Here is a 26,795-nt window from a genome sequence, read left to right on the forward strand (position 1 = left end):
TCTATCAGATTTAAATATTGATAAATAATTTTGTAAATATACGGATATTATGTAAATTTAACCACATCCATAAAAAATTAAATATATGAAAAATAAGTTACAATCATTTTATATTTTATATAAAAAATTATTTGATATAATTAGTGGAATTTTTTAAATTTCACAACTGTTGAGAATTTAACAAATATAAATAAACGTGACATTTATCTCATTTTCAACTCATTTATAAAATCTAAAAATTTCCGCTGATAATCTATTAGATAATTATCCTGTCAAAAATCCAACTAATAAAATAGGGCTTAGATGATTTTTTAAAATCCAATCTTTTATCACTAAAACAATATATGATTAAAACTACTTTTTTATAGTAAAGATAAGCTTATATTATTGTCTCTTCCCTTTTCCTCTTTTATTCTTTTACTTTTTTAGTCAATTTGGCCTTCAGATTGTGCTGCACTACTGAGTGGAACTTAGGGTTAGAAATTGGATTTGGGGAAATTAAAAAAATCCAACCCATCAAATATGTGATTTTCGACCTAATTGTTTCAACTTGTTGAATTGATAGTATTTATGAAGTTGTTTATAACGTTTATTTTTTTGAATTATAATAATAAGGTAAAGTTTAAACATCAAACGCAACTTGAATTCAAGCCACACTTGGGGGTGGTAAATACCCTTAATCGTTAGAAGTTGTTTATAACATTAAATAAATGGAAAATTACTTGATAAATTATCTGGAGATTTTAAATTTCACAAGCAAGAGAAGTCGAGAGTATAATAAATTATTAAAAATTATATATTTAAAAAAAAGACATTAGTTTTTTAAAACCACTTGTTACTATCAAATACCAAATATTTACCCTAAATAAATATCAATTCAACTAATAATTATTTAACATGTTTGGTTAAATGTATAAATTTCATTATTTATAAATAAAATTTTGAAAACAAAATATATAAAATCAATTTATTATCTATTCATTAATCATTCATATTCTTATTGAATTTTAACTAATTAAATAGTTTTCTTATTGATTTATTAAAAATATAATTTTAATATATTCACCCCATTAAAAAAATCAATTATTCCCATTTTAACCAATTCAATCAAAGGAAATGATTGCATGAAACATAGACGCTACATCATTTTATATATCTTATTAATTATTTAATGTCATTGACGCATCATGTTAGTATTTTTTTTTAACTTGAACCCTGGACTATGGACCTGAAAACAAGATTTAAGGTTTAGAGTCTGTGGTCCAAAGTTCAAGGTCTAAAGTTCGTGATTTAAAGTTTAGGATTTAAAGTTCAAGATTCATATTTAAAAAATTACTGAAATAATATATCAATGACATAAAAAAAAATATTAAAATGACATTAAATAATTAATAATTGATACAATATGATGTGACGTCTATCTTTCACACAATCCTTTCTCTTTAATCAAACTTTTAAACACATATTCAAAAACTTATAATATATACACTTTTTTCTCAATCGACCCCTTTCATTTATCATCATTTTTAATCAGGATTGAACCCAACATTTAATGTTAACTAAAATTTCATTTCAAACAAAATCATTTGTCATTACGGGTTGATCATTACTTTTTTTTTCTTTTCAGATGTATTATTATATTTATAAAAAAAATACATGATTGATTTTAATTTTTAAAACATGGAATCTCATTTCATTATCTTTTTTTTTAAAAATTAAATAGAAAAACACACTAAAACGGGTGATTCTAGTATATGCTAACCTTTTTCTCTTTTTTTTTTTCCAATATTTTTAGTCTAGATTATATGTGTGTTAGTGGGTAAAATCTTTTTGTGGGATCAAATTAAAATTTACAGTGAAGTTAGCATTTGGTATTAATGCACATTCTAGAGTTCAAAAAGGTTATTACATGTTTGTGGTTGTCAAACATCAGCACCACAATTGATTTTATAGAAACAAAATTAGAGATAGTTTTTTATATTATCTTAAATTTAATTATTAATTTAATTGGACAAATTGGATTGGGAATCTCTTTTTAAAGGAAAAGAAAAAAAATTGACCTATGCTTGGACGTTCACTCGCCTAACTTTTGTTTTTTTGAGATATATCGTATACCTAACTTCAATTTAATCTTAATCAACAAGAAATTTATTCCATTTAATAGGAAAGGCTAAATTTTTAAATTTTAATGGCAATATTTTTAAAACGGTCCTTTAATTTTAGAATATTTTAATTATATTTTAATAAAAAATGATAAATTATTCCATAAATTAACGGTTTCGATAATAGAATGATATGTTTGATATAACATCAAACATTTTGAAATTTAAGGACTAAATTAAAATAAAAATATAATGGAAGGATATCTGATATAAATAACTCATTTAATAATATAAAAAATTTGTAGTTGGAATTCATTAGGAGAATACATGTTATTTTTTTCTTCTAAAACTGTGTGCTGCTAATATTCTTTTTTCTTTATTTGATTAAAATTTAATTGAGCATAAAATTTAAAAAAAAATTCTATAAATTTTCTATTTCTAATGTTTCGATATCAATCTAAAAATAGACATTCATTACCAATAGTAATTATTCCTGTTAGAATTTGTATTTTTTGTAAATTTAATTGTAAAAAATTAATATATATTATAAAAAAATTAATATTTTAATTAACTTATAAATAGGTTACCGAGTGAAGCTTAGATCAGGGACGAAACTAGGGGTACTATCATGAGCCCGATCTCCCTTAACATGGTAAAATTTTCACTTAAATCCTTTAAAATTTTAAATTAGTAAAGATAAAATTATACTTTGATCCTCTTAAAATATAAAAAAATAATTTAATCTTTTAAAATTTATAAATATATAGTCTATTAAAATAATAAAATTATATTTTTACTATTGTAAAAATTATAATTTAATTTCGACTATTTCTAAAAAAAGTTTATCGTTTTACCCCTAGCTTAAATTAAAAAAAGTTGAACAAGCTTTTATTTTTTTTCATTTCAATGTTATATAATCCTAGAAACAAAATGGGGATAAATGAGTCAATTTTGTATTGAATATACGAGTTTAATTGAATTGGTATTATTCAAATCTTAATTCAATTGTAAAATTATTTAATTTTTTATAAATAGATAAATATTATTTAATTTTTTTTTAAATCTTAATAAACCTAGAAAAATACATACACAAAAAATCATAAAATTTGAATTCAATAAATTACAATTTTTATTATAAAAACAATCAAAATCACATTCAAGTTTTATATTACTTTTTATTAATTTATTACGTAAATTTTTATACACGAAGTGTGCCCTACTAAATTATATTATAAACTTTTTTTTTCACAAAAATAGAAAAAATAATACATGTTGGCCAAACACAGCCAATAAAATCAACATCCCTAAAACCTTATTGGACCAAATCTTCTAACAAATATCAAAATCAAACGAAAGTGAATTAACCAAAAAAAAAAATTACCCACATGCTCTTAAATAAATAATTGCCTTGGAACAAATTATTTATCTTTATTTATATTCTCTACCGAGATATATGGTAAATGCAATTTGCATAGTTTTAACCGTACAGTAATTTTGTCATTACCCAAATACATCATCACTTTTTATTTGCTGTATAATAATATAACAATTAGCATTACCAAAAACTTAAATCTATTTTGGGTTTTTATTTAAGATTGTATATATTACAACAGCGGCTGAGTCAGAATTGTTTTTTAAATGGTCGAAATTAAATTGTATATTTTTACGATAATAAAAATATAATTTCATCATTTTAATAGTTTATATATTTATAATTTTTAAATGATTAAATCAATTTTTTATTATTACTAATTTAAAATTTTATAAATTATAAAAGACTTAAATAAAAAATTTCTATTTTAGAAGAGTTCGGGTCTCTTACAAATCTCTTGGCTCCGCCATTGCATTACAATAATATTTTTTTCTCTTAAATATCACTCCACCAATAAAAAAAATTTGTAAAATTTCAAGTTTTCCAATAAAATTACAAATATTACTTATTAATAAATGATAGACTTAGTACTTGAGTTTTATATTTTGTATTAAATTGATATATGTATTTGTTTTGTCCAATTTAGTACTTACATTTTATAAAAGTTAAATAGTTTGGTACTAAAAGATAATAATATTAATTTTTTAGTATTTAATTCCGGCTTTAGGATTGATCTAGTGAAAGTTAATTACTAATATTGTTATATTTGAAATTTTCATGATCTTGTTAATAGAATAAAATTAGTGATAATTGTGAATTTGTTTAATTATACATTTAATTTGTCAAATACAATTTAATGCATGTGATTTAATAGGGGCTTTACGATTGATTTTATGAAAGTTAATTGGGTTTTTTACTCAAATAATATAAAATAAATAAATAATTATTAAAATAGGATAAGAAAACAATTAATTACCGAACTAGGCATTTGCTACAATAAACTACCGTTGTCGCCTGACCAATCGGCCGCACCACCCCCACTTCTCCTCCAATCATTGCAGCATGATTACTTTTTTTTAAAAAAAATAAATATTTGTTTAGTTGGTAAATTTATAAGTTTGTTCATTTGGTTAGATGATTTAATGTTAGAGCTTTTATTTCTAAAAATATTACTAGTGTTGCCTACACCAAAAAATACAAATATGAATAAGAGAATAATTGAACATGAGACTTAGAAACAAAAACTTTAACATTTAACCATCTAACCAAATAAACTAACTTATTAAATTTTCAACTAAAAAAATATAAAAAATATTACTGATGTTGCCTAGTGGCTGCACCAAAAAAGGCAAATATGAGTAAAAGAGGAATCGGACATGAGACTTAGAGATAAAAACTCAAACATTTAACTATCCAACCAACTAAACTAACTTGTTAAATTTTCAACTAAAATAATACTAAAATTATTACTAGTGCCGTCTGATATAATGGTGACATCAGTTTTTTTTTTTAAAAAGTAATCATGCTGTAATGATTGGAGGGAAGTGAGGGTGGTGCCGTCGAATGGTCAGGCGGCACCGATGATTTATTGTAGCAAATGCCTAATTCGGTAATTAATTGTTTTCCTATCCTATTTCAGTAATTATTTATATATGTTATATTATTTGGGTAGAAAAACTAAGTTAATTGCTAATATTATTAGCTAATTGTGAATTTTCATCAAATTAACTTTAAAATTTGAATTGAAACTAAAAGGTTAACACTGTTATCTTCAAATATCAAAATGTATTACTTTTATCAAATACAAGTAATACATTAGACCTAAAAACAACACATGCCATTGTCTTAACTTGAATAGAGTGATGGTTAAAACTTTTGTCAAGCACTTGCTTGACATGGGTTCAAACCATATTATTCCATTCCTACCCCTAATATTGCATCGAAAAAAATTACGTGTTTGACATTAAAAAATAAAAATCAAAGTCAGCTACCATACATTAAGCCCAAATAACGTTATATAATTTATCATAACATATGAAAGTTATTGAAAAGGCAGTAAATGTAAGTATTAATTCAAAATTTCGAAGTCATTATTTATTATTATTTATATTTAATACATTTACCATCTTATGATGAAAATTAAGTGCATGATTTTTTCAGAATTGTCTCTAATCAAACAATTAGGTAGGATAGAATAAAATTATAGTCATCATCATTAGTTGTATTACTATAATTATATTATAGTGTATATTTTACGACAATGTATATATGAATCAAATAATATAACGTTTTTAAAAATTAAAAAATATAAATTAAATTAAATAAATCTAATTTAATTGTGAAAGTGAAAGTTGTAAAGTTGATACAATATTTAAAATTACTCATAACTTATTCCAACCCTTAAGTAGGAAGATAAACACGTTTCAACACATTCGAACATATATCCTCTTATATTGACAACAATATCAATATTAACTAAACTGAATGAGCTAATTAAATAAATTTCCAAATAATTTAATTTTAAAAAAAGTCAAAGTTAAATTTGAAACCGAACTCAAATTTCAAACCTTAAATTCTAAATCAAATTCATGTTCAAATTCCTTATAACTTAGAGGTTCTTCTTGCTACATCCTTTATTATTATTAAAGAGCTCACCAGGTTGCCTTAAATACTACGTATCTTTCTCTTCTGTCTTCACGAATAGAATAATATCAAGCAACGCTTTTATTTATTTATTTTCTTTTTGGGATAAAACAGCATTTGGTCTTGATCTTGTCAAATTTTCACAATTTAGTCCCTTTTTTATTTAATTCACATTAATCTCAAAATTTAGCATCTTTTCTCAATTTGGTTTTTGAACTTGAATTCTATAGTGAAACTTTTAAGATTATTCCACATCAATCACCTGAAAGTTTTAAATATATATAATCTAAAAAAACTAAAAAATATAAATAAATTATGAAAAATTTATATTTTCCAAAAAAAAAAAAGGAGTGCCACATGATCATCATTCCTTAATAACATCTAAGTTCAGGAAACAAATTGGGAAAAGATGCCAAGTTCTAGGATTAATATGGACAAAAATATTCAGGGACCAAGATGATAAAAGTTACCAAATTTAGGGACTAAATATTATTTTGTCCCCTTTCATTTTCTTTTCTCTTTAAAACCTATCCATCTTTAAGGTTTACTACTTTTTACTTCCATGGCTTCTCCCTTTTCTCCAAATCCTTGGCTTTTTTCACCTCCAACTTAGCTTTATATAACCTTTCTCCTTATTGCTTTGTTGCACATATTTCCATTTGAATCCCTTTTGAGTTCTTTATCTGCTGTTTTTTTCTTTTTCTCTTTTTAGGTGCTTTGGGAAATATTTCAGCTGTTTGATTACATATAAAGTGTGGGTTCTGTTAGGATTTTAAGCTGTGAATTCTGATTGGAACCAAGATTGTGATCAAGTTGAAGAAATGGCAAACATTGGTGAAGAAGATGATATAATGGATTTGCCCCCAGGTTTCAGATTTCACCCAACAGATGAAGAGCTTATTCACCAATATTTATACAAAAAAGTTCTTGGCATCAGTTTCAGTTCAATAGCTATTGGAGAGGTGGATTTGAACAAATCTGAGCCCTGGGATTTACCATGTTAAGATTCTTCTTTCACTTTTCTATTTCCTTTTTTTGTCCTAGGTGTGTTTGTTTCCCGGGAATTTTCTATTCTAACACTTTCTCTTAGTTTTTTTTCTTGGAAAACAGGGAAGGCGAAAATGGGAGAAAAAGAATGGTATTTTTTCTGTGTGAGACATAGAAAATACCCAACTGGTTTGAGAACAAATAGAGCCACTGATTCTGGGTATTGGAAAGCCACTGGGAAAGATAAAGAGATTTACATGGGAAAATCATTGGTTGGAATGAAGAAAACTCTTGTTTTTTACCAAGGCAGAGCTCCTAAAGGAGCTAAAACCAATTGGGTCATGCATGAATATAGACTTGATGGAAAATTCTCAATCCAAAATCTCCCTAAAACTGCCAAGGTAAATCATTAATTCACTTTCTTAAGAATGATATATGAATCAACTTGTTAATGGAGGTTTTTTTTTTTGGCAGAATGAATGGGTGATTTGCAGGGTATTTCAAAAGAGTTCAGATGGGAAAAAAATTCCTATTTCAAGCCTGGTTAAGGCTAGTTGTTTAAGCAATGAATTAGGTCCTGCTACTGGTTTACCACCATTAATGGATTCTTCACCGTACAATGGCGGCAAATGCGAACCTGTTTTTGCCGATTCAACATACGTGCCCTGCTTCTCCAATCCTATCGGTCCTCAAGCAAACCAACAAATCACGATCGATCACAATTTCAATAATCGCACTCTTCACGTTTCGTCGAATCCTTGTCATGTTTTCCCGCAAAACCCGTTCTACGCTGCTGATTTTGAATCCCTTGGTTCGGTGCAAGAACAGTCGATGTTGAGGACTTTGATTGAAAACCATGGATCGAAGGTTCAAGCGGAGAGGAAGATTGTTAGAAAACCAGAAATGTTATCTGTTGTATCGAATCGGGAGAGTGGAAAGAAGACATTTGATGATCAACATGCACCTTCTTCTTCTTCAGCTGGACCAGTGGATCTTGATTGTTTTTGGCATTACTGAATTTAAAAAAGAAAAAAAGCATTTGATGGATTGAAACGAAAATGTATAAACTTAGAAGATTAAGCTTTCATGTTGCTGTTATTGTTTGGAAAAGATGGTGAGTTGAATCGTTGTATAGATTTTTCTTAATCGAAACTTTTTTTTCTTGTTTTGGAAAATTGGAGCATAATGGGATGAAATTAATTGTAATTTTTATACATTATTAATTGTAATTTTTATACATTCTGTGCAACTTAAAAATAACGAGGGGCTTGAGATTGTTGATGTGCGAAAAACAAAGGGAAAACAGAGAGAAAGTGAATTAAAGCCTAACCAGTGGATGCTATAAAATGTAATATTAAAGAGCATATAAAAAACAAAATTGAATAAAAGAATGGTGATTTTTAACTTATTAATAATAAAATCAATTTCGGTAAAAGTAGTTTGCAAATATTTATATTAAGAGTGGGATTGTATTTTATTTATTTTACTTAGAAAATAGATAAATTAATCTTTATACATTAAAAAAAATAAATATATTAGCCCGCAGAATCTCTTGTTAAAAAATCATCCAATTGTTAATTTCGTAATTCATTAACTCCTTTATATTTTGTTAAATTAGTCCGACCAAGCACAGTTGCAATGTATGAGTATTTAATCTCAGCAAAATAATTATTTTGTATCCTTTTTAATTTTATCATATTCAGTTGTTATGTGTTTATATCTCGTTTGTGAATTTTATTCGATTCTTTTATATTTTTATTTATTAATATAATTATAAATTGTAATTGTTTCAAGATATATTTAAATAAATTTAAATATTATATAATATTAATAAAATAAAATAAAATTTATGTTAGGTTAAAATAACACGTGATTTTTAGGCACGTGAGAAAATAGTGTCCCAAAACCTATACACATGCCACCCGAAATACAATTTAGAGATCTACACGACATGATCCTTTAACTGTAAGGAAGCTCACGGATTAAGTGGACCAAACTAATCAAAGATTTTTTAAAGATTAAATAACCCTTAAGGGCAAATTATATGAACCTGGCTTTAATAAAGAGTTTTAAAATTTTACAAGTCTCTATTACATCTTAAGGGCAAATACGTCAATTCGTATTAAGCAGCCCCACCGCTAGCGCTAAGTCTTAGGGTGGGTTTGGATGGGCGATTGAGTGCGGTGCGGTGCGTTTAGTTTACTTTTTGTCTCACGCTATAGTATCGCTACAGTATCTAATCTCACCGCCACCGCTGTTTTTACACTAACCGCAGGTAAACGCACCGCCCATCCAAACTCACCCTTAATCAAGTATTTTTTTGATTGGGGTGAGCCCACAAAAGAAAGATGAGGTCGATTTTAGGCGGCCATTCTTAACGGTAGACACGTAATCAAGTGGGGCCCACTGCCCAGCCCGTTTCACGTTTTGAGTTGTTGCCTCATCCCCAATGTCTGGCGGACACGTTGACATAATTGTCCCATGGGGGTCCCACATCTGTTGATGACATGGACAGACATAGACCTCCCGGCCTGCCCCCTCCACCGCTCCCTCCGCCGTCACCAACTGTGTCGTCCCCCCCAGGCCAAACTATGTAGAAATAATTGAAAATAAGGTTTTTAGAATTGAATTAGTCATCAAATTAATTAGGTAAATAAATTTTAGTTTAATCAAATAAATTATTAACTTAAAGAAATAAAAGAAAAATTCGATTCAATCAATCTTTTAACACGATTCAAAAATTCTGTATTAATGTGCAAATCAATTAACTTAATTTCTCTCCAAACTAATATCATGACTAGTTCTCAATTTAATTAATTGATTTAATTTTGAAAACAACGGTTGAAATGAGAGAGCCATTAAAGTTTTTCCTTTTTCATTATGGAGTGGTTAAAGTTTTAATCATAATTAGCAATCAATAATATATTTTTCAAATAAAATTATATATATTAGATTTCAAAGTTTAAACTTATTGAATGTGATCTCTTAAAAATAATTCATCATCATTTTACAGTTGACATGCTTTACTCCACCACTCACTTCGTTCCATTATAGATATATAATTATGAAAGTTACTATCGCTTCCATAGATGTTGATAAATCTATTACTCCGCTTTAATTTAATTTTTATAATTTATTTTTAATATTTTTTAAGTTAAGTAAATACCTAAATACGATTTTTCAAACAAAAAATTCAACATAAAATATATGAATTTTTTCTATATTAAATTATTATATTTTTAATAATTTATATATAAAAACAAAATGTTAATTTCAATAGAAAATCCATCTGGCATGTATTCACTTTTTAAAAGAAATTCACTCGCGGATAATTCGAAACCGATTGGACGTTGGGGATTTTGAAAGAAGGGAAAATTATTTTGAAACAGTAATTACAGTATCGAAATTAACTCGAAATTGAATAACCGCTATGTCTAAATACATATAAAAGGAAAATTATTTTTATACTGTATCGACGGTCTAAGTGAAAGCTCTCAATCCTTAAATTTCCAAACCAAGTACGATCGGTTTTGTTTTGCTTTCTCCGACATGAATCCGACAACGTCCGGCGACAGATCAGAGATATGCTTCTTCGATCTGGAAACCACCATACCACGACGGCGCGGCCAAGGCTTTTCCATTCTCGAGTTCGGAGCCATTTTAGTTTGCCCGAAAAGGCTGGTGGAGCTCAAGAGCTTTGCCTCCCTTGTCCGACCCGACGAGCTCTCTTCCATTTCCCTCGATTCCGTTCGCTTTAACGGTATCACCCGAGATGCCGTTGCCGAGGCACCTTCCTTTTCCGATATCGCCGAAGAAGTTTACGGTTTCCTCCACGGTCCGTCGCTCACACTCAAAATTCATCTTCTATTTCTTTTCCTTTTTCAAATATTTGAAGCTTTAAAATATAAGTTTGTTTTCTGTAGGAAGCGTGTGGGCGGGGCATAATATAGTGAAGTTTGACTGCGTGAGAATAAGGGAAGCTTTCGAGAAGATTGGTAGGCCGGCGCCGGAACCTAAGGGGATTATTGATTCACTGGCGTTGTTGACTAAAAAATTTGGCAGGAGAGCCGGTGACATGAAGGTGTGTTTAGTTCATATTAGAAATCTTAGCTTCATCATCGATTTTATGAAAAATAGGTTGTGGAAACTGAATTCAGTAAACTATTGAAGTTTTGGGTTTTTTTTTTTTTGGATGATATGTGGATGTTTGCTTGTTTTGGCCGATTGGAGCTTACATTTTTTAAACACAAAGGACAACCTTCATATTGAAATGAAAATCGTGTGATCACTTATATATACGTAGTCGAACTTTAGAACACAACCGATATAGGATTCATGACTCCTCTTTAGCACATAGTTGATTCCCTCGTAATCGACTTTGATATCAAATGTCACAATCGACATTAACCTACATAGTATTGTCTGCTTCCGCCTATTGGGTCACACGGCTTTCTGCACTAAAGTTGACTCATAGGTTGAAGATGGTTTGAACACTTATAATACCTAGTCGAACTTTAATACAGAACTGTTACGAGATTCATGGTTCCTCTCTAGGACTATGACACACAGCCAAGTTGTGTTGGTAAAGACTATAAGCTATGCCTGAAAATGTCTTGAACTTGAACTCGAATCTGATCCTAATTTAGACTCAGTTATTTCCTACTTATAGAATAGATGTGGTAAAAGTCCACCTAAATACAACCCAAACTATCAAAATCTACAAAAATATCGAATATGATCAATTAGCACTTCCAATCTTGCTCGCTTTTGTGTTTGTCTGAGTTATATACATACCATGGGGGGCATGGAAATTCGTTGCAATATATGTTGTTCAAGTGCCTAACAAGTTTGAGATTCTTGCTTAATCATTTGGTTTCTTAACAGCATGCAATTTGCTAATTAACACATTATAAGTTTTAGGATTGATATGAAGTTTTGGTCGATGACATATTTATGTACTTCTATGCAGATGGAAACCCTTGCAAACTATTTTGGGCTTGGAAAACAGACACATAGGCAAGAATTGATGTTGAATATAAACTATTTTCACCTATGATAGTAGTGGCAATTTATGTTGCCTTGAGATAATTTGTTATGATTATTCAGGAGCTTGGATGATGTTCGCATGAACCTTGAAGTTCTCAAGTACTGTGCAACGGTTTTGTTCCTGGTATGGTAGTTTTAAGTGCCAAATACAGTAGCCTTTTTGTTGTTTTGAAGGATGTGGCTTTGATTTTTTTATTTTTTTTAATTAGGAGTTATTTATTTCGAATTCGCAAATTTAGGAACCATATTTGACTTTCCGTACTTCTGACAAGTTAAACTGAGAATTTTATCAAATTGGTGCTTTATTCATATGGTATGTGGATAAGCTTTTTGATTGGAAGTGGGAATTTACAATCCTTTAGCGAGTTTCAACAATGTTTGTAATGCAGCTCCTCTCTTGATCATTACCTGTTACTTTTTTGAATAATGGTCTGCACTTTGGTTACAAGTTATTGAGGTCAATCTTTTGATAACTTTTGCTAGTCCTCTTTCCTTACGTAAAGGAAGCTGATTTTCTTTATGACTACGTTTTCTTTTCTTGTGACTTTTTTCTTGTATTATCGTCGGTGCTGGACCTGCTGGTTGTGTAGTCCTTGCATTTAGTGGATAGCAGTATAAGTGAACTACTTTATATCTGTGTACCGCATTTCCTTTAATCTTATGTAGTTAATGTGTCGTTTATATGGCAATTACTTAATTGTATCTCTTTCTTTCGCAAAGCTGATTTTTTTATACTTTTCCTTTCTTGTGATTTTTTTGTTTATCGTCGTGCTGGACCTGCTGTTGTGTAGTCCTTGCATTAGTGGATAGCAGTATAAGTGACTACTTTTATATCTGTGTACCGCCATTTCCTTTAATCTTGATGTAGATTAATTGTGTCCGTTTAATATGGCAAATGTACTATAATTGCTAGTCCTCTTTCCTTTCGCAAAGGAAGCTGATTTTCTTTATGACTACGTTTTCCTTTCTTGTGACTTTTTTCTTGTATTATCGTCGGTGCTGGACCTGCTGGTTGTGTAGTCCTTGCATTTAGTGGATAGCAGTATAAGTTGACTACTTTTATATCTGTGTACCGCCATTTCCTTTAATCTTGATGTAGATTAATTGTGTCCGTTTAATATGGCAAATGTACTATAATTGCTCTATGGATATAGAAGTGACTTCGAGTTGGTCTTTGAATACCTTGGTGGTCTATACAAGTCAAGGATGATCTCTATCTTCTTGATGGTTAAATGGGCATGTTTGTAAGATTAATTATCCATAGTTTGACGGATTCTTTTATTTACCCACAGGAGTCAAGCCTTCCAGATATATTCACAGCAGATTGTGCAGTTTCCCCAGGACCTACGACAAGTACTAGTAGCAAGTTATATTCTGAGTCGCCTATCCTTGACATGTACACCCTTTCTCCAAGTTCGCCTTCTAAAAGTGTTCCTTGTATATCTCTGATGGATCTTGAAAATGGTGAAGACCATCCTATAGTCTCTCTTCAAACTTGTCACACTGTTGAGGTTAATTCAGATGCGACTACTCCAGCTCAATCTGATCCTTTTGACATGACTCAACTCAAAAACGAAATAAAAACCGAGGCCCTTAAATTAGATGCCATCGCCAAAGAAAAACCTGAGCCACAGTCTCCCGATATTTCCCCAGCAAGGGCTACTGTTGAAGGTTGTAGTGGATATGCAGGATTCCTAGAGCTGGATGAAGTTTCTACAACTTCCATCAGTGTATCTATAACCTCGCATTGTCGCGGCACTCACCGAATAAAATTGTTACACAGAAATGTTGCTTTGCAGCTCTGTTGTCCTCGTTTACGAGTGAGATTTGGAATCAATCCAAAATTTGTCAATCAGGCAGGTTGGCCACGTTTGAGTTTTCTGGTTGATGCTACTCCGATTTTTTGTGAGATCCTTGATTCTTGCGATGCTGTGGCGAAGAAATTTTCCGAGGATCATGGAAGCAGTTCTGAGTGGAGGCATGTCGTGATCCGAAATTATAGTTATGTCAACAACCCAACTGTCCGACTGCAGTAAGTTCTTGTAACTCGGTACATTTTCGTTTCCTTACTTTCTCATAAGATCACAATTCAACAATACATTGTTTCTTTGACTCTTTCCTTCAGCATTCCTACCATTGTCAACGGTGATACTGCTCAATATGGCACGGAGATACATCGAAAAGACCAGTCCGGTAATGTGCAACAGTACATATTTGACAAATTCGATGTTACCAAACTCAGTAACTTATTGAGAACCGGAATCTCCCTGGACGCATTCTTCAGCTTGGATACTTACTATTATCAACAAAGTGCCGGTATTCGTTTAGTGGCAAAAAAGTTGGTTATACATCCTAGTCAGTAGAATTTAATTGTTGAATAGGTGATTTAGTCCATTTTTAGAATTTTTTTTCTCAATGTAATTTACAGCAATGTCTAAAGTTTAAGCTTGATCCATGTATATGAATTGATTTCTCAAATTCACACCCTAAGATGAATACACCCATACTTCGTATTGATGTTACTCCGATTTAACTGTAGTGTTACATGGAGAATTTGCAAGGATATAAAGTTAGTGATGAGAACACCGGACTGGACCGTCTGGATGAATCGAGGATCAATTAACCGTTTGAAAAAGCCGGTTCAATCAGCAGAAGGAAAAGCAAAATTGAGGAAATAAAAACAGATCTTGAAAGTAAACAAACTAAGCAAGTCTTTCTCCATCTCATCGGTTCATTCTGAAATTTTGTAAAGTAAAAAAACACTATAAAATTTGGTTGAATAGATTGATTCAATTGGTTTGTTTCGATTTGTGGGTTAATTAATTTTTTATTTTATTTCGTATTGATGTACTATTGTGCGGAAGCGTGTAAAAGAGTAAAATTATTGTACTAAAAAATCACACTAAGTTCAATTCCCAAGAAAGAGAGGTGGATCACAAGGATCGCTTAAGTACCAGGTCTTTCCTAGCCAGAATATCCCTCAATCGTAATTTAATAGCACAATAAATCACTACAATCACACACACAATTCATGCAGAATAATACAATAAAGAACACAAGAATTTAACGAGGTTCAGCAAATTTTGCCTACGTCCTCGGGCACTACCAAATATATTTCACTCCAAAATACAAGTGAGAATTTACAAAGAGAGAGAGAGAAAACAATGCCTTAAGTAGAGAATGACAAGTTTGAGATACAGAATAAGAGATGGTTATGCCTATTTATAGTTGAGGTTCAGGGATCAACTTGCAAAGTCACTTTACAATTTAGGGACCATATATTGCAAATATCTCAGATTTTATTATGCCAATATCTCGATACCCATATCTTTGACTTTCCAATATTTGATACCCATATCTTTGACTTTCCATTATTTGATACCCATATCTTTGATTTTCCATAAATATGGATAATTCCCAATAATCTCCACCTTGAAGATTTGATTCGAGTAATCTTATCTTCACACAATTTTCTCTGCCTTTGTCAACAACACTTGATAGTGCCTTCTTCAACTGTTAAACATGCAGAATATTGATCAAGTTCAAACAATGTTCGAACTTGATTGTTGTTACCACCTTGGTCATCATATCTGCGGGATTATCTGCAGTCTTAATCTTCTGAAGGTGAATTTTCCCCTCATCAATAATTTCCCGCACAAAGTGGAAACGTACATCGATATGCTTTGTACGTGCATGATAGACTTGATTCTTTGCTAAATGAATAGCACTTTGACTATCACAATACACATTAATATGCTTCTGGACCAATCCCAAGGTTTTAACCATACCTTGTAACCAAATAGCTTCCTTTACAGCCTCTGTTACAGCCATGTATTCAGCTTCTGTCGTTGACAACGCAACTGTAGACTGCAGTGTAGACTTCCAACTTATTGGTCCTCCAGCAAGAGTAAACACATAACCAGTGGTTGATCTTCGTTTGTCCAAATCACCGGCATAATCAGAATCAATGTACCCAACAACACCTTTACCAAGTGTAGTATCCTGCTTGAACAGTAATCCAATATCCATGGTCTTATGAATATACCGTAGAATCCATTTCACAGCTTGCCAATGTCCTTTTCCAGGATTATGCATATACCTGCTCACTATACTAACTGCCTGTGAAATGTCGGGTCTTGTACACACCATTGCATACATCAAGCTACCTACTGCATTAGAATACGGAACTTGCAACATGTATTCTCGTTCCGTATTCGTCGAAGGAGATAGTTGTGCAGAAAGCTTGAAATGAGAAGTCAACGGGGTACTTACAGGTTTTGTCTGCTCGTTAATGCCAAACTGCTGTAGTACCTTTTTCAAATACTGCTTCTGAGACAAGCTAACTCTATCATGAGCTCTATCTCTCCATATTTCCATGCCGAGAATCTTTTTAGCTTCTCCTAGATCTTTCATCTCAAACTCGAGATTGAGTTGAGTCTTCAATCTTTCAATCTCAACTTTGCTCTTAGATGCTATTAGCATATCATCAACATATAAGAGCAAGTATATGAAAGTTCCTTCTTGTAGCTTCTGAAAATACACGCAATGATCAAATTTACTTCTTGTGTACCTTTGCCCTTTCATGAACTGATCAAATCGCTTGTACCACTGCCTCGGAGATTGCTTCAATCCATAAAGCGACTTTGTCAGTTTGCAAACCCAATTTTCTTTTCCAGCAACCTTGAATCCATCTGGCTGAGTCATATAGATTTCCTCTTCCAAATCACCGTGTAAAAACGCGGTCTTCACATCAAGCTGAACTAGTTCAAGATCATATTGCGCAACCAAGGCTAGCAAAATCCGAATAGACGAATGCTTCACAACTGGAGAAAACACTTCATTGTAGTCTATTCCTTCTTTCTGAGCGTAACCCTTTGCTACTAATCTAGCCTTGTATCGAATTTCATTTTTATCAGGAAATCCTTCCTTCTTTGCATATACCCATTTGCATCCAATTGCCTTCTTTCCCTTGGGTAGTGTCACCAACTCCCAGGTCTTATTTTTATGAAGAGACTGCATTTCTTCATTCATTTCTTGCTTCCACTTTACACCATCAGGGTTACTTATTACTTCTGTGTAAGTAGAAGGAACATCATCATCTGTAAATGGAAGTGCATAGGCCACTATATCATCAAAGCGAGCAGGCTTACGAATCTCTCTTCTTGGCCTTCTATATGCAATTGAATCTTATTGCTGTAGAGATTCTTGGGTAGGAACCTCTTCATCATTTGTCCCTTCAATATTAGCTGGATCATCGTTAACCTTTTCAAGCTCCACCTGCTGCAAAGTACTACTGGTTTTGTCATCCTTTTGTGAATCCTTGTACTTCAACATGGTTGATTCATCAAAAGTCACATCTCTACTGAAAACAATCTTCCTTGTATCAGGACACCAGAGACGATATCCTTTTACTCCATCAGTTATACCCAAGAATAATGCTTTCTTTGCTCTTGGGTCTAACTTAGATTCTTTTACATGATAATATGCAGTGGAACCAAATACATGCAAAGAATCATAATCAGTAGCAGATTTACCAGTCCACATCTCCATAGGAGTTTTTCCATTTATTGCAGCTGATGGCAAACGGTTAATTAGATGGCACGCATATGTAACTGCCTCAGCCCAAAATTCTTTGCCCAATCCAGCATTGGACAACATACATCGAATTTTCTCCAGTATAGTTCGATTCATTCGTTCTGCCACCCCATTTTGCTGTGGTGTATCCCGAACAGTGAAGTGTCGTACAATGCCCTCATCTTGGCATACTTGTAGAAATGGATCGTTTTTGTACTCAGTACCATTATCTGATCGAAGTCGTTTGACCTTTCGACCAGTCTGAGTCTCCACCATCTTCTTCCATTTCAGAAATGCATCCAAAACTTCACTTTTTCTTTTCATTAGATACACCCATACTTTTCTTGAATAATCATCAACAAAAGTAACAAAATAGTGCATACCTCCCAAAGAAGCTACTTTGGTAGGTCCCCACACATCACTGTGAACGTAGTCCAGAATTCCTTTCGTATTGTGAATTGCTGGACCAAATTTTACCCTCTTCTGCTTGCCCAGAACACAATGTTCACAGAATTCCATTTTGCAAGAATTTGCACCTTTCAATAAGCCTTGCTTCACCAATGTCTGCAAAGCTTTTTCACCAGCATGTCCCAATCGCATATGCCATAATCTGGTAGCCTCTGAATCTACATCTTTTGTAGAAACTGTTGATATTGATCCAATAACTGTACTTCCATTTAAAAAATACAAGTTATTTCTTCTTGTGCCTTTCATCACCGTCAGTTGCCCAGCTACTACTTTTAGTAATCCATCTCTCAAAGTGATTGTGAGCCCTTTAGATTCTAGGGCACCTAATGAGATGAGATTTTTCTTCAGACTAGGTACGTAGCGAACATCTGTCAAGACTTGGATTGAGCCGTCGTGATTCTTCAATTGGACTGTACCCACTCCCATTGTCTTACAAGCACTATCATTTCCCATAAGAACAATTCCACCTTCTAGCTCTTTAAGACTATAAAACCAGTCCTTATTAGGACACATATGGTAAGTACATCCTGAATCCAAAATCCACTCATCCGTTTGACATGCCATTGCCATGCCAACCAAGCTAAAGTCTGACTCCTCATCATGCTCCGCTACACATGCATTAGAAATAGCCTTGCCCTTTTGTAGCTTAGGACAATTCTTTTTCCAATGCCCTTTTTCACAGCAAAAGGCACATTCATCTTTGGCGGGTCTCCCTTTGGACTTTCCCCTTCTACCAGATTTGCTGCTGTGTGAACGACCTCTTACTGTTAAGACTTCTGTGGTTGTATCTCTGTGATCTCTTTTATCTTTCTTTCGAGTCTCAGATCTATACAACGCACTATAAACTGCATCAAATGTGATCGTGTCCTTCCCATGAAGCAATGTGGTGGTAAGATGATCATATTCATCAGAAAGGGAATTCAACAACAATAATGCCTTGTCTTCATCTTCAAATTTCTCATCCAAATTTAGCAAGTCTGCTAAAATTTTATTGAATGAGTTCACATGGTCATCCATCGACATACCGGGTGCATACGTGAATCGATAAAGTTTCTTTTTCATATAAAGCCTATTTTCAAGACTTTTTGTTAGAAACTTTTCTTCCAGTGTATCCCACAACTTCTTCGCTGATGTCTCCCTCATGACAGAGTACTTCTGCTCTTTGGCCAAACATAGGCGAATTGTTCCACATGCCTGTCTATTGATCTTGGCCCACTCCTTGTCATCCATCTTGCCAGGTTTTTCTTCAAGGGCTATATCCAGCTCTTGCTGACATAAGACATCCAGGATCTCACATTGCCACATACCAAAATTATTGGTACCATCAAATTTCTTTACTTCAAATTTCGCATTGGTCACAGTAGTCTTTGACGATGACTTTTCCATTTTTTTCTCCTCAATCCCAACTACAGTACGTGAACAGTGCCGTGAACGATCGTATTCCCCAAGTACGAATCTAGCTCTGATACCAATTGTTGTGCAGAAGCGTGTAAAAGAGTAAAATTATTGTACTAAAAAATCACTCTAAGTTTAATTCCCAGGAAAGAGAGGTGGATCACAAGGATCGCTTAAGTACCAGGTCTTTCCTAGCCAGAATATCCCTCAATCGTAATTTAATAGCACAATAAATCACTACAATCACACACACAATTCATGCAGAATAATACAATAAAGAACACAAGAATTTAACGAGGTTCAGCAAATTTTGCCTACGTCCTCGGGCACTACCAAATATATTTCACTCCAAAATACAAGTGAGAATTTACAAAGAGAGAGAGAGAAAACAATGCCTTAAGTAGAGAATGGCAAGTTTGAGATACAGAATAAGAGATGGTTATGCCTATTTATAGTTGAGGTTCAGGGATCAACTTGCAAAGTCACTTTACAATTTAGGGACCATATATTGCAAATATCTCAGATTTTATTATGCCAATATCTCGATACCCATATCTTTGACTTTCCAATATTTGATACCCATATCTTTGACTTTCCAATATTTGATACCCATATCTTTGACTTTCCATTATTTGATACCCATATCTTTGATTTTCCATAAATATGGATAATTCCCAATATGTACTTGCCGTTCGATCCTATTCGATTGATAAATCTAAGTCAATTTTAAAAACATTATAAAATTAATTTTATTAAAATTAAACTTATTTAGTTTATTTATGAAAAAAAATATAAAATCAACTATTCGAATAGAACTCAATCAATAAAAAAAAGTAATTATAGTAAATTCATTTCATGCGTTAAACTTTTCTATAAAATAACAATCTGATCTCGAACTCAAACCCTTATAATTGAAATTAAATATTTTCAAAATTTTAAAAAATAATTTGATATAATAATAAATATACATTTTGATCTTTAAAAAATTATAATTTAATTAATTAAAAGTTTTTTTTCCTTGCTTCTTGCGACATTTACAATATATCACCCGTTGTATTAGCGTTGTACTTCGTTGGAACAGAAGGGCCTATTTCGGAGCTATGAAAATAGCCCATGAAGCAATCCATTGAAACTTGGGCTTCTTCTTTAATAAAAAGCACTTAACTTTTAAGGAGCCGGAGCCATCAAATACACAACAGTACTGCTTCAATTCTTTCTCTTTTTTAAGCTTCAAAAATGGTGGAAAACGATAGAATCTTAGAAAGCTTATTACTTGAATGGGAAAATTTCCATTCCAACAATCATCACAAGCAAAAGCAATTCTCAGAAACGAAACACAATCCTCAAATAAAGCAGCAATGGTCGATGGTTGTGATCAGAGATTCCGTTTCTAACAGCGACCTCTCCGTTTTCCCTCCCGTCAACCATGAAAATCTACACCATCAAATTCAACAACCGCAGCAGCAGCAACAAAACCCGCATTCGAAATCGGATCTTTTACCTCCTCCCGATGCCGGCAGCGTCGTCCCGTCGTCCTGTGGTCGTGGGATACGAGAATGGTTGGGAATTGGGCTTGAGATTTTGCGTGCTAAAATCGTTGGGTATTTCGGTTGCAAAAATGAGACGAAGACTGGAAAGGTATTTCGGTCTTTACGAGGGGTTACTGACTTGGCGGCCGTGATGCTGTTGTGGTGGTTGTGTAAGCTGCTATGGCGGCGGAGGTGCCGGAAGGAGAGCGTGGGACGGCTGAAGATGATTATAAAGGAGAAAGATGAGGTAAAGGTTTTTGTTGAAATGCTTGTGTGAAAATTGGTTCATATTTTTCTCTCAATGAAAAATTTTAGTATTTGAATTGAATCATAGTATATTTGTGCAGAAAATTACAGGATTGTTAAACCAGATTGCTGAAATGAATAAAGTATTGGTAGAACGCCATAAACTTTTAGCTTCAAATTGAACTATTGATGGTATCTGCTTCAATTTCAACATCAAATGCTGATGAAGATGAAGACCGTGGCGATCTTTAGAGTACATTTTATCCCCTCAAATTTAGTTAATTTAGTGAGTAGATTGTATATATGGTTTATTTATTGATCTCTATGGAAATTATGAGTTTATACCGATCAAATCAATTGGACTTTTTGAGTATTAGTTTAATTATTTATTTGATTGATCTAGTTGATATTAATAACAATGTTTCGAATATTAATTATAATATACTAAACAAGGATTCATCTTTCTTGAAGCTCTCCTAAATTAGGCAAAGATATGTCTCAGGACCTTTTTATTTTTTACAATGTGGATTAATGCTCCCCATTTTCTTTAATGTGGGGTTGATGCATCTACTTATTACTTTTAGAGTGTTTGGTGTGACTACTCCACTCGTTGAAGAGATTTCACTGGTCATTTTTGTTAGTTTCAATGTTATCAGAATCTACCTTGGGTGATTGAATCGGGACCGATTAGAGTATTAGGTCAAATAGAAGCAAAAAATTGATGGACTTGCCAGCGGGTATAAATTGATTGAATCGGGCTAAAAAATCGATTCAACATGTAATCGAGTTGGATTTTATTTTACGATTTTTAATAATTTATTTTATTTTAAATAATTATATAAAAAAATCAACGGTTTGATTGGTTTGTTTGATTGATTTTAAAAACATTAGTAAAGATTTGTAGATCTTTTTTTGTAAGGTAAAAGTATCATGGAGGTCTTGATACTATGGATCGAATTATATTTTGTTCATTCTACTCAAAAAATGAGTAAATAGTCCCTATACATTTAATAAAAGAGCAAACTGATCATTTTATTAAAAATTTCATCTACTTCTGCGATTAAAAACTAGCCCTTGTACGCCAGCATGAGATACATATAGTGCATTACATGTGTCATTGTTTGATTATTTCATCAGTCACACCAGTTTACTAGAGTAATAGAATACAATCAAACTCATAGTATTGAGACTATCCTTAGTACTTTTACCTCTTTTGTAACTTTATTTATGGGATTAATATATATAAATATTTAAATTTGCCCAACTTATACTGACTTAATATCTAACCTTCAATTCTTTTGAATATTCATATTTATGAGATAAAAATTTTACATATCACCAAAACAAAATTATTTTTGACCAAAGGTATCTTTGATGAATGGCTCAAACATCTAAGGATATCAAATTTATAATTATTATTAAAACAATATAAACAATAGAAAAGGATAAAATATTAATTTTATATTTAAATAAATATTCATTTTTATTGTTTAAATATTTTTATTTAAAATTGATTTAATATTAATATTTATTCACGTATAGATTAAACATCATGTTTATTTAAATATAAAACTTAAGTTTATCGGTGCAAACTAATAATTAAAGTTTATTCTTGGTATATAGGCTTAAATATTAAAGGTAAAAGTAAGTCTTTAATGTTTTTTTATTTTGATATTGGGTAGGTTAATTTCTTTAAAAAAATAGATTTGTTTAATTTCTGTCAATTTTGAAAATGAGTAATTAAGAACAATGAATTACAACGCTAATGTTTTTTTTTACCAATTATGCATATATTTTATTAAAATATTAATAAATTTAGTCTTCAAAGTTTACACATTTTATCACTTTGGTCTTGATTTAATAGCATGCAACATCAACATATACTATCAAATTGATTTTGATTTAACAAACTTAGCTTGCAATATTTATAAATTTTGTCAACATTTACATAAAACACATAGACATTGAGAGCTAAATTTATTATTATAGCAATAAAAATAATATAAAATTGACGTAAAATATTAACATTATGATTAATTGCCTATAGTTGCTTATTTTCGAAATTGATAGGATTAAATTAAATTACTCTAAATTTTCAGAGGGACTAATTTGCTCAATATAAAAGTTGAGAGAGACTGACAATTTTTTTTACCAATATTAAGATATAAATAAAAGGATTTATTTACTTGTTATTTTAGGAAAAAAAAATCTGATTTTGTTGTCTATGTGTAATTTCAAGTGAAAAGCAAGGGCGTTAACGACCTTCCATCTGAAACTGCAAATATTTCATGCAGTATGTATATATACCAAAAGAAATAATTAATTTCCTTTCATTTCTCCGTTCAATCTCCGTTGATCTCTCCCGCGCGATTCCGTTCGGTACGTCACCCATTTTTCAATGTTCAAATTTCCTCTGAAATTTTTTCTTCATTGATTTAGAAAAAAAAAAACCGTGACGAATGTAGGTTGGCGGGCGAGAGTTGGGGAAAATCCAAAATGAGTGAGGTGTTCGAAGGTTATGAACGCCAATACTGCGAGCTCTCCGACAATTTGACCCGCAGCTGCACCTCCGCCAGCGTTCTTCATGGAGGTAATATCACACAGTGCTAGTTTATCACGTCATTGATCCCCTTCCGTGTTTATAGTTTGAATTTTGTAGCGAGATTGGATCGAAGCTCTGTTGCATGTGATTGTTGTTTTTATTATTTTCCTTTTGGCCTGTTTGGATTTTACTTTCCCTCTGAAATGCATGCATTATGATATGAATTAATTAAGATTTAAGATGATTATGTGTATGAATTTCTAATCCACAAATTGTATTACGTATTTCAAATTAATCATTAAACAAATCCGTGTGATTATTGCGTTTGCATGTGTTTTATCATATAAATTAAGTATCTTTGAAATCCAAATTCATCTTGTAAAATCTAAGTTTCCAAATGCAATCTTGTTTGTAAATTGTAATGCAATATAAGTCTATTTGGCTAATAATAATAATAATAACTCACTTTGATGACAATTAGTTCAATAATAACTCACTTTGATGACAATTAGTTCCATAAAACGAGAAATGATACATTGTGTTGTTCATTTTTTAAAAAAATTATTCAATATATAACCGTTTATCAGAAAGTAGCAGAAAAGACGGAATCTGATTTGGGCATGATTGGTTTCTACAATGCTATATTTGTACGAGTATCCATATTCAACTTACTATATTGATTTTGTCTGTGCTAATGAGTAGAAAAAAAGAAATGGGGTACTAAATGTGTCTTTGCAATGCATTTTGCTTCGATTAAGGCATTGGATTTCCTGCACCGGTTGTGCAGGGAAATCCAAATGCACCCTAGTTCTAAATGCTCTGTTTTCTGCTCAACTGGTAAAATGTTATTTGATGGTACTTTGGCATTAGAGCAACTGTATCTCTAGGTTTTTACGGGTGGTGAGCAATCCAAATGCACCCTAGTTCCAAATGCTTAGGTTTCAGCTCAACAGGTAAAATGTTATTTCTAGGTTACTGTGACATTACAGCCACTGTTTCTATAGGTTTTTTTGGATGAATTCAGAAGAAACACTGCATTTTAGCACCGCAGGCAACACATTTACAGTGTGTGCAAGTGAATTATTTATATGTATAGATATATGTTCACTCTTTAAAGATTGGTTTGGAGATTATCAATGTATTTTATACTGCATGATTTGTCTTGGGCATTCAAGTACGTAATTTGTTTCATGTTCTCTTGATTAACAGAGCTGAAGAAGCAGAAACTTTCTGAAATAAAAGAGGGACTGGATGAAGCTGATGCTTTGGTAATGGAGAAGCCGTTTTCCATTGGTAAATTTTTATTTCTTTCTACATTCCTGGGTTTGTAATTTGGTCCTTTTCTGAATCGTTCCAGATTCGGAAAATGGACCTTGAAGCAAGGAGTTTGCAGCCAAGCACAAAGGCAACACTTCTTGCTAAATTAAGAGATTATAAACATTATCTGAACAACTTGAAGACTGATGTTAAAAGAATTACTTCAACCGATACAAATCAGGCCGCCCAAGACGAGTTGTTGGAGTCAGGAATCAATGAAACGACGACGGTAACTGGAACTACTCATTTATCTAAATGGCCATCATTTAGTTAAGCTATAAATAATCTACAGTAAAATAATTTACTTCTCCTTTCTACATATCTGTTCAGCATATCTTGCAATCTTATTGATTCACATGATCGATCACCATCACTTTCCTTCATACTTTGACCAAAGCCGAGCCTGTAGTATAAAATTTTCTGAAGTACCGATAGTTCAGAGTCTCATCCATATATATGAATTGTTCTGCTTACAGGATTCTATGAGCTGAAACTGGAACTTATATTGTTAAAATGCTTGGCGTTTGACACCTCTTTGGCCGGAAATGTCTCTTTGACTACTGATTGTTCATTGATAACAGTCCTAGTTTTTAAATTTTGTTTCGAGAGGAACAACTTGCAGATAGGGTTCAGCATACACATTGTGATTGTGCTCAAGTAAAAACATGTGATATATTTATTTTTCTACGAGTTATAATTATGTCAACGTTTTTGGTTCCTCTCCCCTTTGAATTTGACATAATCATCATTACAACATTTTGTAACAAACACTCATTGGTAAATGGTGGCGTAGGTCTCTGCAGATCAAAAAGGCAGATTGTTGATGTCAACAGAGAGATTAAACCAGTCGACTGAGAGAATTAAGGAAAGCAGAAGAACAATGCTGGAAACTGAAGAGCTTGGTGTTTCAATCCTACAGGATTTGCATCAACAACGCCAATCTCTCCTTCATGCGCATAGCACGGTTCGTGCTTCATCCAATCTCGGTTTTCAAATATATAGAGTTTCCTTGTCTTTCGCACAAGAAAAAGATTGAACATGTCCAACATCACACCGAGTCTGCATAACATAGCTATCTATTGAGTTCCGACTCTTCATTGTGCTTGAATTATGTGTTATTTGTTATAACTTTCCAAAAATCCTCTAAATATTCGTATCTAACGCTTACGCCCAAGTCCAGATGTAACAACATTGCTTCTTACATTTGCAGCTCCATGCAGTAGATGATAACATTAGCAAGAGCAAGAAGATCCTGACAACCATATCAAGAAGGATTAACAAGAACAAATTGATATTGAGTTTAATAATCGGAGCTCTAATTCTTGCCATATTAATTATCCTATATATTAAGCTCACGGGCTAGCATGCTTGCCTGACCTTTGGTTGCTCAAAATGTCTAATTGTTTCATAGACTATGCATATGTTTGACATCTGGTTCCCTTTTTCTTTTCATTTTATTTTATTTTATGTGATGGGATATGGAAAGTCTCTATTAATCTTGAATTTGTATATAATAAATCTATAACCTTTAATTTATACCTAAATATTAAAATATTAAAAAAGATTGTAAATTA

At 32.0% G+C, this 26,795-nt stretch overlaps 4 protein-coding genes across 4 annotated transcripts; all 4 read left to right on the forward strand.

Moving 5' to 3' along the window:
* Window positions 1-6,666: 6,666 nt before the first annotated feature.
* LOC121209629 (NAC domain-containing protein 100) lies at window positions 6,667-8,318 on the forward strand. Its single transcript, XM_041080591.1, has 3 exons — window positions 6,667-7,116; window positions 7,228-7,505; window positions 7,579-8,318. Exons 1-3 carry the CDS (start codon window positions 6,939-6,941, stop codon window positions 8,119-8,121), a joined length of 999 nt encoding a protein of 332 aa, XP_040936525.1. The 5' UTR covers window positions 6,667-6,938; the 3' UTR covers window positions 8,122-8,318.
* Window positions 8,319-10,538: 2,220 nt separating this feature from the next.
* On the forward strand, window positions 10,539-14,672 carry LOC107910912 (protein NEN1). Its single transcript, XM_041080592.1, has 6 exons — window positions 10,539-10,939; window positions 11,028-11,185; window positions 12,074-12,120; window positions 12,211-12,274; window positions 13,443-14,182; window positions 14,276-14,672. Exons 1-6 carry the CDS (start codon window positions 10,654-10,656, stop codon window positions 14,511-14,513), a joined length of 1,533 nt encoding a protein of 510 aa, XP_040936526.1. The 5' UTR covers window positions 10,539-10,653; the 3' UTR covers window positions 14,514-14,672.
* A 6,055-nt stretch (window positions 14,673-20,727) lies between these two features.
* On the forward strand, window positions 20,728-21,826 carry LOC107912126 (uncharacterized). The gene is made up of 2 exons (XM_016840190.2): window positions 20,728-21,363; window positions 21,464-21,826. Exons 1-2 carry the CDS (start codon window positions 20,824-20,826, stop codon window positions 21,542-21,544), a joined length of 621 nt encoding a protein of 206 aa, XP_016695679.2. The 5' UTR covers window positions 20,728-20,823; the 3' UTR covers window positions 21,545-21,826.
* A 1,775-nt stretch (window positions 21,827-23,601) lies between these two features.
* Window positions 23,602-26,651, forward strand: LOC121209630 (vesicle transport v-SNARE 11). Its single transcript, XM_041080594.1, has 6 exons — window positions 23,602-23,741; window positions 23,828-23,952; window positions 25,114-25,172; window positions 25,262-25,450; window positions 26,015-26,185; window positions 26,432-26,651. The coding sequence occupies exons 2-6, from the start codon at window positions 23,859-23,861 to the stop codon at window positions 26,582-26,584; spliced, it is 666 nt and encodes a 221-aa protein (XP_040936528.1). The 5' UTR covers window positions 23,602-23,741; window positions 23,828-23,858; the 3' UTR covers window positions 26,585-26,651.
* The last annotated feature ends 144 nt before the right edge of the window (window positions 26,652-26,795 follow it).

Source organism: Gossypium hirsutum, chromosome A11 (assembly GCF_007990345.1).
Source record: "Gossypium hirsutum isolate 1008001.06 chromosome A11, Gossypium_hirsutum_v2.1, whole genome shotgun sequence".
Taxonomy (NCBI): domain Eukaryota; kingdom Viridiplantae; phylum Streptophyta; class Magnoliopsida; order Malvales; family Malvaceae; genus Gossypium; species Gossypium hirsutum.

What these genes read in the sequence shown, in the direction of transcription:
- LOC107910912 (XM_041080592.1), top strand. Translation starts at nt 10,654, where the DNA reads ATGAATCCGACAACGTCCGGCGACAGATCAGAGATATGCTTCTTCGAT. An exon ending in AGTTTACGGTTTCCTCCACG is followed by an intron (nt 10,940 to 11,027) that starts GTCCGTCGCTCA and finishes TGTTTTCTGTAG; the next exon opens with GAAGCGTGTGGGCGGGGCAT. An exon ending in GGAGAGCCGGTGACATGAAG is followed by an intron (nt 11,186 to 12,073) that starts GTGTGTTTAGTT and finishes ACTTCTATGCAG; the next exon opens with ATGGAAACCCTTGCAAACTA.
- LOC121209629 (XM_041080591.1), top strand. Translation starts at nt 6,939, where the DNA reads ATGGCAAACATTGGTGAAGAAGATGATATAATGGATTTGCCCCCAGGT. An exon ending in TGAGCCCTGGGATTTACCAT is followed by an intron (nt 7,117 to 7,227) that starts GTTAAGATTCTT and finishes CTTGGAAAACAG; the next exon opens with GGAAGGCGAAAATGGGAGAA. An exon ending in ATCTCCCTAAAACTGCCAAG is followed by an intron (nt 7,506 to 7,578) that starts GTAAATCATTAA and finishes TTTTTTTGGCAG; the next exon opens with AATGAATGGGTGATTTGCAG.
- LOC121209630 (XM_041080594.1), top strand. Translation starts at nt 23,859, where the DNA reads ATGAGTGAGGTGTTCGAAGGTTATGAACGCCAATACTGCGAGCTCTCC. An exon ending in CGCCAGCGTTCTTCATGGAG is followed by an intron (nt 23,953 to 25,113) that starts GTAATATCACAC and finishes CTTGATTAACAG; the next exon opens with AGCTGAAGAAGCAGAAACTT. An exon ending in TGGATGAAGCTGATGCTTTG is followed by an intron (nt 25,173 to 25,261) that starts GTAATGGAGAAG and finishes GAATCGTTCCAG; the next exon opens with ATTCGGAAAATGGACCTTGA.
- LOC107912126 (XM_016840190.2), top strand. Translation starts at nt 20,824, where the DNA reads ATGGTGGAAAACGATAGAATCTTAGAAAGCTTATTACTTGAATGGGAA. An exon ending in TTATAAAGGAGAAAGATGAG is followed by an intron (nt 21,364 to 21,463) that starts GTAAAGGTTTTT and finishes ATATTTGTGCAG; the next exon opens with AAAATTACAGGATTGTTAAA.